This window comes from Lutzomyia longipalpis, chromosome 3 (assembly GCF_024334085.1).
Source record: "Lutzomyia longipalpis isolate SR_M1_2022 chromosome 3, ASM2433408v1".
Classification (NCBI taxonomy): Eukaryota; Metazoa; Arthropoda; class Insecta; order Diptera; family Psychodidae; genus Lutzomyia; species Lutzomyia longipalpis.
Genome location: NC_074709.1, coordinates 379,181 through 391,518, shown reverse-complemented (window position 1 = coordinate 391,518; position 12,338 = coordinate 379,181). Strand labels below are relative to the sequence as shown.

General features: G+C 34.8%; 2 protein-coding genes across 3 annotated transcripts in view; one reads left to right on the top strand and one right to left on the bottom strand.

Moving 5' to 3' along the window:
* LOC129793127 (uncharacterized) overlaps positions 1-12,338 on the top strand; it is a 67,911-nt gene that overhangs the window by 12,595 nt on the left and 42,978 nt on the right. The window lies entirely within an intron of this gene.
* On the bottom strand, positions 4,102-10,809 carry LOC129794278 (ubiquinone biosynthesis O-methyltransferase, mitochondrial-like). The gene is made up of 3 exons (XM_055835057.1): positions 10,747-10,809; positions 4,294-4,696; positions 4,102-4,217 (listed from the first exon to the last, which is right to left on the bottom strand). Exons 1-3 carry the CDS (start codon positions 10,807-10,809, stop codon positions 4,102-4,104), a joined length of 582 nt encoding a protein of 193 aa, XP_055691032.1.

The window sequence follows — 12,338 nt, the reverse complement described above, 5'->3', positions numbered from 1 at the left end:
AAACATGAAAAAAGGCTCTGTTAACTGAAAGTTTAAGACAATTAAAAAGTCAATCATAACGCGTCCAGTTATAAGAGTTGGTGTCCCACAACGTGTAGAAGTTTGTTTATGCGTTGTAATACTATTTGTGAGCAATATTAGTAGGCAAAGTTGATTTTTTTTGTGAAATTCAGCAATTTGATGCATAAAAATGGTCATATCTCTAGTTCTATAACACCTACAGAAATTTCGTGACTAGTTTTGGAAAGGTCTTGAAATAAGCTATAATTTGATAAATATCTCAATTATTTTCAAGGTCACACCCAGAATACAAAATGGCGGATTTTTGTTTCACAAAGAGACTTTTTCGCATTTTTCGTCTTGAAGGAATGGTTCTAGAGGTTTATGATGTTCTAGAAAGTTGTAGATAATTGCAAAACCTTTAATTTGATACCAAATTGAGCAAAATCGGACAAGCGGTTCAAGAGATATGGCTCTTAGAACTTTTCAAATGCAAGAATTTTTCAAATGGCCATATCTTCTAAACGGCGACATAGATTTTCTTCATTTTCGGACTGGTGATAGATATTGAGTCAGGCTACAACATATCAAAATTTAAAGGAAATCTATAACAGATGTTCGGAGATATTGCCCCTTAAAGTTAGGCAATTTTTGTTTTCGATTTTAGCGCCTCTTGCGGATGTTTTTGAAACTTGTAATGTTCCAAAAGGTTGTAGGGCTTCTTAATACCTTTCATTTGATACCAAGATGGTCAAAATCGGTCAAGCCGTTCTCAAGTTATATCGAAAAAACACTTTTTGCTTTAGGCCGCCATATTTGCTAAACCGCTTGACCGATTTTCAAGTATGAATTGTTGATGAAAACGTCTCACTGAGCTCTTCAACATACTAAAATTTCAGACCTCTAGCTGTAAGGGAAGTGGTTGACGGTAGTTCAAAATGGCGGACGGCGGCCATCTTGGATTTTGAAAATGCGAAAAAATTAAATTTTACACCCACATTTCTATAGAAAACTTCAAACCCGAAGTCTCTATCTGTTACCGTTCTCGAGATATAATGCAAAATGTTGACCACCGGACGGCAGGCCGGCAGGCCGGCAGGCCGGCCGGATCAAAAATTTTCCACCACCATTTTTGGAATGTGGGTTGTCTGAAACGTGCTCATACCAAGTTTGACCCCGATCTGAGGTGGTCGGTTTTTCCGACGATTACAATACTTGGTGTTGGCCACGAAGTGGAACACCAACTAATTGTCTCTAATTAATGCCTTACGTTGCCAGAGAGAGCTTTCCTTTAGAGGCCATAACAAATTAATTTCATTCCAAAACCATTTTAAAAAAAAAAATTAGAAAAAATGTTAACGTTAGAAAATAATTGTCAAAAGAAGTTTCAGACAATATAACAAACGCCAAATGCTAGAAACAAAACGTCAAATACTAAAAAGAATTGTTAGGCTTTAAAAATTAACAGAACACGTTTAAAGAGAATTGTCAACCGTTTAAAAATATTGTCAAATATCAGTAAAGAAAGTTCAGGCTTAAAAACAAAAGTTAAATGCTGGAAAGCAAACGTCAAACTTAGAAAAAAAATGTCAAACGTTTGTAAAAATAATGTCAACTTGACATTGTCAAGTCGTTTTTGAATTTAAAAAATCGGATAGAAGATAGATTTTTGTGTGAGAAAATTTTGAAAAAAATGCAGTTTTCTTATGTTGCTATCCAGTTATTGTTGAAAAACTATAAAAATTCAGAACTTATGGAATCTTAATGATTATTATGTTGAGTCAACTGGATTATCTATTTTTTTTTCACAAGATGCCCAATAAAATTTCACCTTTATCAATAAAAATGAGATGCTTCCCGGAAAAATTCCAAAATATATATTTCTAGCATTAGTTTTTTGAGCTTCTTTGCTTGTTAAACCGGAAATATTCTCCAATATGGTGTTCCAATATTTGCATAAGTGCAGCTCATTGTCAATCATGGTTGGTTGGTGGAGAGTATTGGGGACCCCCACAGAAGAATATGTTCGTACCAGAGTGTGGAGACGTGTAGAATATGAAAGAGTTTATCAATAGGCATTGTTTTCTATGTATATTATGTATGTAAGCTACATATTTATATGAAACTCGGAAGCCATCGCGCCACCACCTACACCAGGTCTCGGTGTGGAGTGCACAAGAAGTTTTTTTTTTATTTCTTCTATTTCTTTGGATTTGTGATACGGTGATATGCTGTGAGGCACAAATTCAAGTACTTTGCTAGTTCAAACATTGCACAGTAAATCGTGATACTCGCACTTACGGTTTATTTAAATTTATGCCTCTCTTCGCTTTTTTCTCCACATCCCGAATGTGTTTTTTTTTTTGCCTCCGCGCCACAAACGCATCTCCTTAGCAATCAGACATGTTCTTCTTCACGTAATTTCCATCATGACTCCCCTTAATGGTGGCTCGTTGACTAACAATGGGAAAATTATACGTAGCTATGTGTATAGATATATAGCGAAATTGGAGTAAAGTTCCATAAGGCAATTCCCTATGCTGCCATCACGACCGTGGACTTTCTTCCCCACACACTGATCCCACTGAGAAGGTACACGCGGAGATCAATCGATTTGCGACTTTGATACTTGGCATAGATGGGGGTCATCGGCGTGGTAGACAACCCAGAGGGAGGAGGGTCGTGGTCAGTCCACCTCCTCAGTCGCCCGTGTGAATATTCATGGTTGCCCTTCCATATCCTCCATTGTAGATTTGTAGCATTGGTGCTTCGCACCATTCTAGAGATATCCGTAAGCATAGCGAGCCATCTATCTCGGTGAGATCGTGAAGTGTCCAGCAACATTAACGGTACACCAACGTGGCCGCCAGGTACAATCGCCCCATCTTGCTGGTTCGATTTTCGAGTAAATGTGCGACTTTTGTTGTTTGCACAAAAATCATTCAATAACTCTCCTCTCACTCATTGTATACATCTTCATGAATTATTGTCCATGCCATTCGTTAGACAACCATTCTACCATGCAGCCAGCCCGCCCCTGACCCCCCCAGCGATACACTCAAACGCGGTAAATTATTCCCTCTGCCATTGACTCCACCACGATGTCAAAATACACATATTTGTACGTACAGGCTGGTTGGATAAAATAGTGCAACCAAAACATACAGCAACATAGCCACACTAGGCGAACAAATATTTTTGGTTATTTGAACTTGAAATTCTATGCGAGCTATGTACCCAAATGCATCTCTGGTTGCACCAAAACCCGTGGAGGTGGACTTGGTAATGAATGAGAACTCATTTTGTATTAAAGCTGGTACATGTTGTGTGATAAACAATCTACTAAATCAATTCTCAATCATCGCAAATTAATGCAAGAATTCTAAATTCAATGCTACAATTTATTGCCTATGCAGATTTATGAATAATTAGAACAAGAAGTCACTTCTTAGCAGCAGCAGCAACAGTGATATCTGTCTTCTTGTCGACGATATATTAGTTCCCATTTACTATAGAAACATTCATAATGGGGCTTTTGTGACAAAGATTAAAATTGTGCAGCACCAACCAGAAGTTGACAGAGAGGTCAAAAATCTCATATTGAAGCATTCTTGAATAAACAAGAAATACATAAAATGCATTTTCATTAAAATTTTATTCATCATTTTGTGGATTAATTTGTTCTAGAATTGCAAATGACATTGATGAGATCCAATATAGATTTCCATTTTTTTATGATGTTGCCTCAAGTAATTTTTATGTAATTAAAAAGAAATATCATAAACAACATTAAAGAAAAATTATTACCTGCCTAGGTAGCTGTGAATTCAATGATATATCTTTTCATAGAGAGAGTGGGAGTTGTCATTTAAGAGACTCGAGCTCGAGGCTAGATTAAAGTTCTAGATTAAAAAAAAATTATTTGAATCATGTCCTGAAAAATATACGAAAATAAATGGTGAAGGAAATGTATTAGGAAATTTATGGCAAGAAAATTAACTTTTTTATTAATTATGCAAAATTAATTTGAAAAAGAAAAAAATGCACGACAAGCGTACAATTAAATAAATTTTAGAATCCTTTTAATAATTAAAGTAGTTTTTATTCATTTTTAATAGCATGTTGAAGATACGTCACTCCGGTCGATTTAGTCCATTTCCAATCATTATTCCAATGTTGGTACAAAAGTCCATTGACCTTCACAACTTGGCAGTTATCTGAAAGAATTGAGCGTTAAGTTAGCGAAATTAACAAAACCCATTTTCTCAATAAATTAATTAAGTGCTTTTGTACATTTTTCAAAAATCCTCTGCGTTTCTTCGTGTGAAATAAATTTTTTCCATTGATGCGTGTCCTTTGGAAGGACTTTAAAGATATCTTCCATTAAAAATATACCCCAGATGTATGAAATGATGGTTTTATTGAAGGTTGAAAGGAAAATTGATCCTCCGGGCTTTACAACATCAATGCAGAGCTTAAGAAAAGCTTCTTGTTCATTTACATGCTCAATCACCTCAGAAAGTACAACAGCATCGTACTTTTTTGGATTTCTCTTCGCATGATCCTCAATTGTGTCTATTTCATAAGTTACCCTTCGTGCAAGCTCACTGTCCTGCCTCACGTGTTCCTTGGCGATGGCAATCAATTCGTCCGATGGATCAATACCCGTGACATTGATGCTAAAACTTGCCAAGGACTACAGAATGAATAAAAAAAAAGCAGGAAAAAAATGAATAAAAATAGAATATTCCCAAAGGTTATGGATTTGTTTGTAACTCATGGGTGTTGCAACGAAAATAACCTCTGTTAGTATTCCTCCACCACAACCCACATCCAGAATATGCAAGTCCTTTAATGCTTCTGCAGCTGAAGTATTTGTCTGATTATTATATTTTGCAGCTAAACCATTGTGAATAAAGGGTGTTCTATAACGATTCATTGAATGGAGTCCTTTGAATTTTCCTTCAATATTCCACCAATCTCGCGAATAATCTTTAAACAACTGAAAATTCTTCTCATCAATGCTTAGAACCAATTTTTGGGGTTCCACACTACTGGAAAAATTCAATTTTAACGGACTAAATGGTCTTCTAACATCATTTTTAATTGCACGAAAATATTTAACTTTATTACAACGAATAATTGATTTAATCATGATTTCAATTTATTTTCTTTTACTTTGCTAAAAAAAACAACTTGAATGAAGGAATTTTTACACCTTCACAGGACGATATTTAAAATTGTACTAAATCTCTTCTATACATAATCACATTCTAAACGATGTAGGAAGTTAATATAGACGACGAGAGATCGATGTTACTCAACTACACGTGGAAGATGAAAAGTTCTTCATGTGTCCCAGAGGGTCACTAAATGCGTCATTATGCGAAAAAACTCTTTATTTTTTTTAAAGAAAATTTAAATTTATGTAGTCGATTCTGTCAAAAATCTTTTCTTTTCTTATAACTTAAAAGTTTTTATAAGAGTTTGACAATTTATGATTTCAAATTACTCTATTGTCATTCGATAAAAGAAAATTAAAGGATTTGATGTTCCAGGGCACAGTTAAAAGATTTTTAAACAGAGCTCTGATATAGCAGGGCATACAGATTTTTTTTTCATCCTCTTTGCAGCACAAAAAATATTTTCTCTGCATATGAAAATGCTATCACTACATACACACATAATTATATATTCTAAAGCAAGGAAAATAAAGTAGGAGATATAAAATTTTTCCTATGTCGCTTCTTTTCTCACTACAAATTTGTAACCGTATAGACAATGGTGTACTGGATCGTGACTTTCTTCTACCATCCATCGACTTCTTTTGCGTCTCTCTACTGCTATCATCTCCATACAACAATGTCATGTTGCGAGCATTGAATTTGTGATTCATGTGATGTATGATGGTGGCTGTCGAAAAAGGGAATTCACTCGTAAAAATTTCCTTCACGCACCGAGGCCAATGGACACTTATTGATATTCACGGAAGGTGCACGCATTGGGTATGTGTACAAGAATGGTGTATCTTGGAGTGTTTTATTGCAATAAAGCACATATTTCTCATTCGTCGGAAGATAACGGAATTTCTTATTCTGGTTTCAAGAAAAATTGCTGCGTCTTGAAGTCGTTGTCTTATAACCAACTATTTTCTCTCCTCACGGCTCTCGCGCGTTGTTTTTTCTGTCAATAAATAAAGAAATGAGTTCCTCAATCTCTTTTCTCTCTCTCTCTCACTCCATTACGTCGTGCTTGAGAGTCAGAAAAAATGTATTATGTATTATTATATATGTACATCTGAGAGGAAAAAAAATGTACATATACTATATATTTTTAGTGTGCTAGCCTTGACTTATATTCGATCATAATCAATACTTTTGGGTTTGTGTGATGAAAAATTTCAAAATTACACATTCGCGCAATTTTGCCATAGCGTCAGAGCGTTTGTTATTTCCAATCAGGCGAACAATTAAGTTGCATTTTATTGGTATATTCATCAGTCAAAGATTGGCTTAGCTTGAGCGCAAGATACGGCAAAATGCTGTGCGCAGAGACCCATTGAAGGAATTACAGCATTTGTACTCTCTCAAGTCAGAAAACTCACAGTAGCTTGATTTGCAATTGTGCACGGTACACAAATCTGTAGTAATTATCTCATAAATCAAATTTTAAAACAACTGAATTCAGGTTGCAACACAACCTGGAGCATACGTGGTGCGCACACTCTTGGTACAAGTTCAGCAATCACCCATTTAATTTACCAAATAAATCCTATATATGTATACATTTTGCCATGGATTCCCTGATCTTTTTATATTATTTTAACTTTATTCTTCTTTTTAGTTTTCTTTGAGTACAAACCACACAGTTATTTCAATTTAATATATATTTTAATCTCTTCCATCTATACTAAATGCTCTGTTGTACACTTCATCAGGAGGCGCTAAGAAAGTTTCTTTATAGATGCAGTTTTCTTATTAATATACATGCATATACATACATACCGTAGGTATGCATATTTGAATAAGAAATGCACACCAATGAGGGCTTTTAGTGGAAAATTAGCAGGTTGCTGGTGTACCATCAGTAGCATCAATTGACTGTTAATTTATTTATCTACGCCCAAGGAGGTTACAAGCAGTCAGATGATAGAAAGTTCAATGAAAGCCAATGAAAGCGTTTTTCATTTCTTTTCTCGATTTTTTTGTTAGCTAAGATAATTACTTTCTTTTGGGATTTTTTTTTAAATTCTGCAGCATTTAAGCATTAGAAATGAATTTAGGAAAATGTTATTTTAATAGAGCAACGCAGAACATGCAGGAGATGTTTACTCAAAAGAGAAATATTAGGTATAATTTGAATTTTAACCCTCCGTGGGCCATGATGGGAGACAGCGCAGCTCCTAGACCTAAATATTGACTTACCTTTTAATCATTTTTTTATGAACTTTAATCTTCTTCCTCTCTCTTTCAAATGATAGAGAAGAGTGGGGTACAGGTGGTCACGCAGATGTTCCGGAAAATGCATTTCCGTAAAATATTAAAATAATTGAACATTTTTTTTTTCAATGTAAATTTCCACATAAATGAACATTTTCAATTGCTCTAATAATAGGGTTTGGTGAACATTGTATAGTGGTCTATCGCGATGCTGGCGATATTATATCCAAATGTAGTCTTTTCGAGTATTTTAAAGGAGGCACAAACAAAGGTTATTTGTCAATCAAAGAAATATCTGTCACTCACCTGCCACTTGTGACGTTTGATTACGTTATAATTTTCATAAATCATTTTCCATTTGGGTTACATAAATAAATCTCTCTCAGAATAAATCCTTGTATGATCTCCCAATTATATTCCATCCAACCAATTCCACAGCAAAATTTAAATCTAACATTTTTCTCTTCTTCATTCTAGGTAATTGCTTCATTTCGGGTGAACACCGAGGTTCGTTCATGAAATGACTGATTGTTAATAATTTTTCACTGCAATTTTTGTGTGAGAAATCAAATGTCAAGCACATGCTTTATGCTAAATTGAAAAAATTGCTTCAACATTGTGCTAATTTTTGTGGATGGTGCTGCTGGAAGAAAAGTACACGGAGAATTGGACGAAATATATGTAGGTAGCTTTTATATACCTATACTTACCTATATCTTGATGCTCTGAAGAAAAAAATTAATGTCGCTCACTCACTATATTAGTGTCTTGTCTAGTTTTTGGGAATCACGGGTTGACTTTCTAAATATTCGTTTTTCTACGTCGACCGGGCCTTTTTGGTGGTACTTTGGAAGGCCCCAACGTTATAGAAATGTGTGTATGGAGATGGTCTTAAATGGCAAGTACGCGCGAAGAACACAAAAAGCACCAAATAGCGATTTATGAAATTTGTACAATGAGGTCAAGAATGACGTTTTTAATGAACAATTTTAACCGCTCATTTGTTTGCAATATACACACATAATTACACCTCTAATTACGCAGACACAGAAGAATGAGTTTGTTGGAGGAGATATTCCCCTATAATTAGGTGGGGAACAAACTCAATGGCTTGCTCATCGTGCTCATCACTCTTTTAGTGCATAAATTCCGCATTAGGGGACACATTGTGCATTTTGTTAACTTGTGTATATTTCTTGTGTCGCCTCTGCGTGTAATTCCGGGAGCTTTTTTTGCATCTTTTGGTTGGATAACCAAAAGATATTTTAACGACCTGTACATAGCATAAACTTTTTATGCTCCCACTTTGTATGTATTTTGATTAATATGTGAGCACCATGAGCACTCTCATAGCATATATGTATAGAAATTAAGCGTAGGCAAATTGTCCGTTATACAACCTGCGATTGATTTATTTGAACGATAAAAGAACATTTTGGCGGTAAAAAAGAGGTGTTTAAAAGAAAACTTTTGCATCGCATAGACTTTTGCACCTCATTTCTCTACACACTGCCAAATTCCATGCCCAAATATCAATGGTTTTTAGCTAAATTGACCCACTTTTTTTCACCCAAAAAACCCACAATGTGATTAATTGATGGCGCGCATTTTGTGGAGTTTCTCAGCATCAATTACTATCACCTGTGTGTTTTCTAAGTAATTGCGCTCAATTGCACAGAAGAAGCCAAAAAAAATCAATTCCCTACATGAGACACAGCGGTAAGTCCGCAAGAGAGTTTACTTAATTAATTAAATGAAAAAAAAGAACCTTTACCGTCAAAGCGAAACTTCCGTAAAGGAATGATGATGGAAAAAAGGGCACGCACGAATGTAACTCTACGTGATCCATATATTGTGAGCAAACAACCCATTAAATCGCATGTCCGCAGTACATGGTGAATTTAATGTGTTTTACTCCGTCTAAATTTAGAATAGGAGGTGACAATGTTTCAAGTTTAGAATCCGTGCATGGTGTTGAGTATATTTACCTGGAGAGGCATCGTTAAACATGCGTGGCTCTGTGCCAATATTTGCCCATTGGTCTCAAGTAGTTCTTGTCTCACACGATCTATACTCCTCTTTTGACCATTTTTTTCTCGTGTGGAGTTCTTAAGAATGCATTAGGCCATAGTTAGTTTCCCGTTTTTGGGATTCTTAAGCATTCTATAGGGGAGACTGGGGCTAAGAATATCGGACAAGGCTTAGATAAAAGCTCTGAATTGCATATAATTGATATTTTTGATTTCATATGCATATCTCCTACCTTTAATTCGTTTGCAAATAATTAAATTATTATTTGCGCTCTATTTAAAATAACTTTGCAGTAGTATTCCGCCAGGTTTATTATATCTGGATGCTGCTTTTTTATTGTCCAATCAAATTACAGCTAGAAACTTTCGTTGAAATTCCAATAAATAGAAAGAAGAACTAATTCTCTATGATTGGTTGACACATTCTAACGGGGTGCCTAGCCTATTGGTTAATTTTCCCGCACAACTCCCCTTTTCTGCCTGCTGGAGCTTCAGTGGAAAGGGAAGCAAACAATGCAATTTTTGGTGCAATTCAAAGTAATGAGCATAAAAGAATGTACAGAAAGGTTGCTAATAAGATATTGTTCTAAAAAATTTATATTTCAAAATCAGAAGTATCTAGCAACATAAATTCTTTTGATAGGTATTTAATGTTACCTACCATACCTACCAAAGGCATTATGAATTGAAATAATTTTCACAGCCAATTTCAATATCTGCAAAATAGTGGAAATACCTCCATCTCTGTTCCCAATACACGACTATGTCGCACAAGATCATTGAAAAGATTTCCTCGTGGCGAAAAGTCGGTGAGAAATATCGCCAAGATGCCGTTACACTCGTATATAGATTTTCCTCAATTTGTTGTCAAACAAAGAGGGAAGACAACGAGATTCACATCAAAAATCGTTCTTTTTTTCCTACTTAGCGTATACACCATAAGAATTCAGAGACATACAGCAAAAACAGAGACAGTTTGAGAGAAAATTACTTCACTAATTTAGCGATGGGAGCGCGATGGGGAATGAAAAAGTGAAGCCGCATAGTGGAAAACCATCGTAAAGTCCATCGAGTGTGAAGGAGAAGCCATTCAACTTGACAATTAATTCTCTCACGCATATCAATTTCCTTCCCTCGACTGTATTTTCTTCTTTTTGCAATTTGTACACACTGTTTCAATTTGCTATACATGCTTGATATTTTTTCTTGTTCCCTCACCGTATAGCAATTGCCTAATTAATTATTTATCTATTTTGGGCTGAAAAAGGAAAGACAACCTGGTGGACGAGTGATCTACCTGAGAAGACGTCGCCGTACGATCTCACGCCATGAATATTCATACAATTTGTTGTTTGTAATGTATAGCACAACAATTCCCCACTCATAAAGAGATTGTGGGCAATTTAACTTCTCCAATAAAGTCATTTATATTTATTTGAATAGTTATTAGAGTAATTCCACGCGTAGGGGAAAAAGAAATAGTAAAATAATATGGGGGCTACCCTCCATTTAAAGTAAAAGAGACGTAAATAAAAAGGAAATTATCGAGTTTTTATGAATCATATTTAAATAATGCAACTACGAGGGGGGAATAGTGACGCACCACAAGAAGTTTATAAGCGTTCCGACTAAGGAATTTCCGATACGTATTCTTTGTTTTTTTTTGCACGTGGATTTCTGTCTCGGTTGGGGTCATTGAGGAATGCCATGTCCACAATTGTTTGCAGGTCAATGATCACAGAAGTTGGAGATTTATATTTAAAAAGCTCACTTTTTTAAATTAAAAAGTTCAGCAATGTTTTTTTTATGGTAATTGATGGTTAAAGTTCATGGTTAGGATTTGAGCTTTTACTGACTTCCGGTAGAACTAGGTTAAAAGATTTACGTCCAAATTCTACGTTAATTAAATTCATTTGATTTAATTGGAAAACTTTTTGATCACGAGAATATTATTTGATTTTATATTAAATGTTTAAAAACAATTTTTATCATTAAAAAAATTATTTGATCTTAATTTGTTGGAAAACATCTACTAAAAAAGTTTTATAAAAATTTTCCATTTCTAGCAGTCTGATGAAGATTTGTTGATTATTGAATTTCTAGCAGAATTATGTGAATTAAAAGTTCTACAACATTTTCTTTTTAATCGAAAATCGAAAAAACAGATAATGGGCCTAATTCAGCGACCAAGAAACCCTTGAAATCTTTGAATTTTGTACTGAAATTTCAAGATTTCAAGCGAATTTCAAGGGTTTCTTGGTCGCTGAATAAGGCCCAATATTGGAATTAAAATTTTCCTCGTAAAGAAACTCTACAGATTAATCAATTTTGAAAAAATAAAATCCTAAGGAAATCATTAAAATTTTTTTTTCAAGATAATAGAACATTTTATGAATATTTTCCCCAAAGAGTATTTTACTGCACTTCCTCTTCACCAATTTCAAGATTGAAAAAAAACTGGTGTTTGGAGAAATTCCATGTTCTGCATTTTGTTGAAAATTATGTGCACGACAGTCTACATTTAAAACTTTTCTACTAATATGTACTTTGCGGTTGTAAATTTTCCCGGAGTGCAGAAAAGTTACTTTTCCCATTTGGAATAGCAATCACAAAATGAAAATTTGTCTTAATTGCACCTCTGAAATTTGGCAGCTTTTCACCATTTGATGGGGGGGCTTTGGGCTAAAGAGTTCCCCCAAAAAGCAATTTGTGTGCCTCCAAAAGCAATTTATGTTGCTTTCAAAAGAATTGCTCCTGAAAATGTAGAACACAATAATCATATGGTGGAAAATTGAATTATGCCGTTTTCACACATAAATTTGCCAAAAAAAAACTATGTGGGACTTCCATCATCATTTTGGAGGGAAAC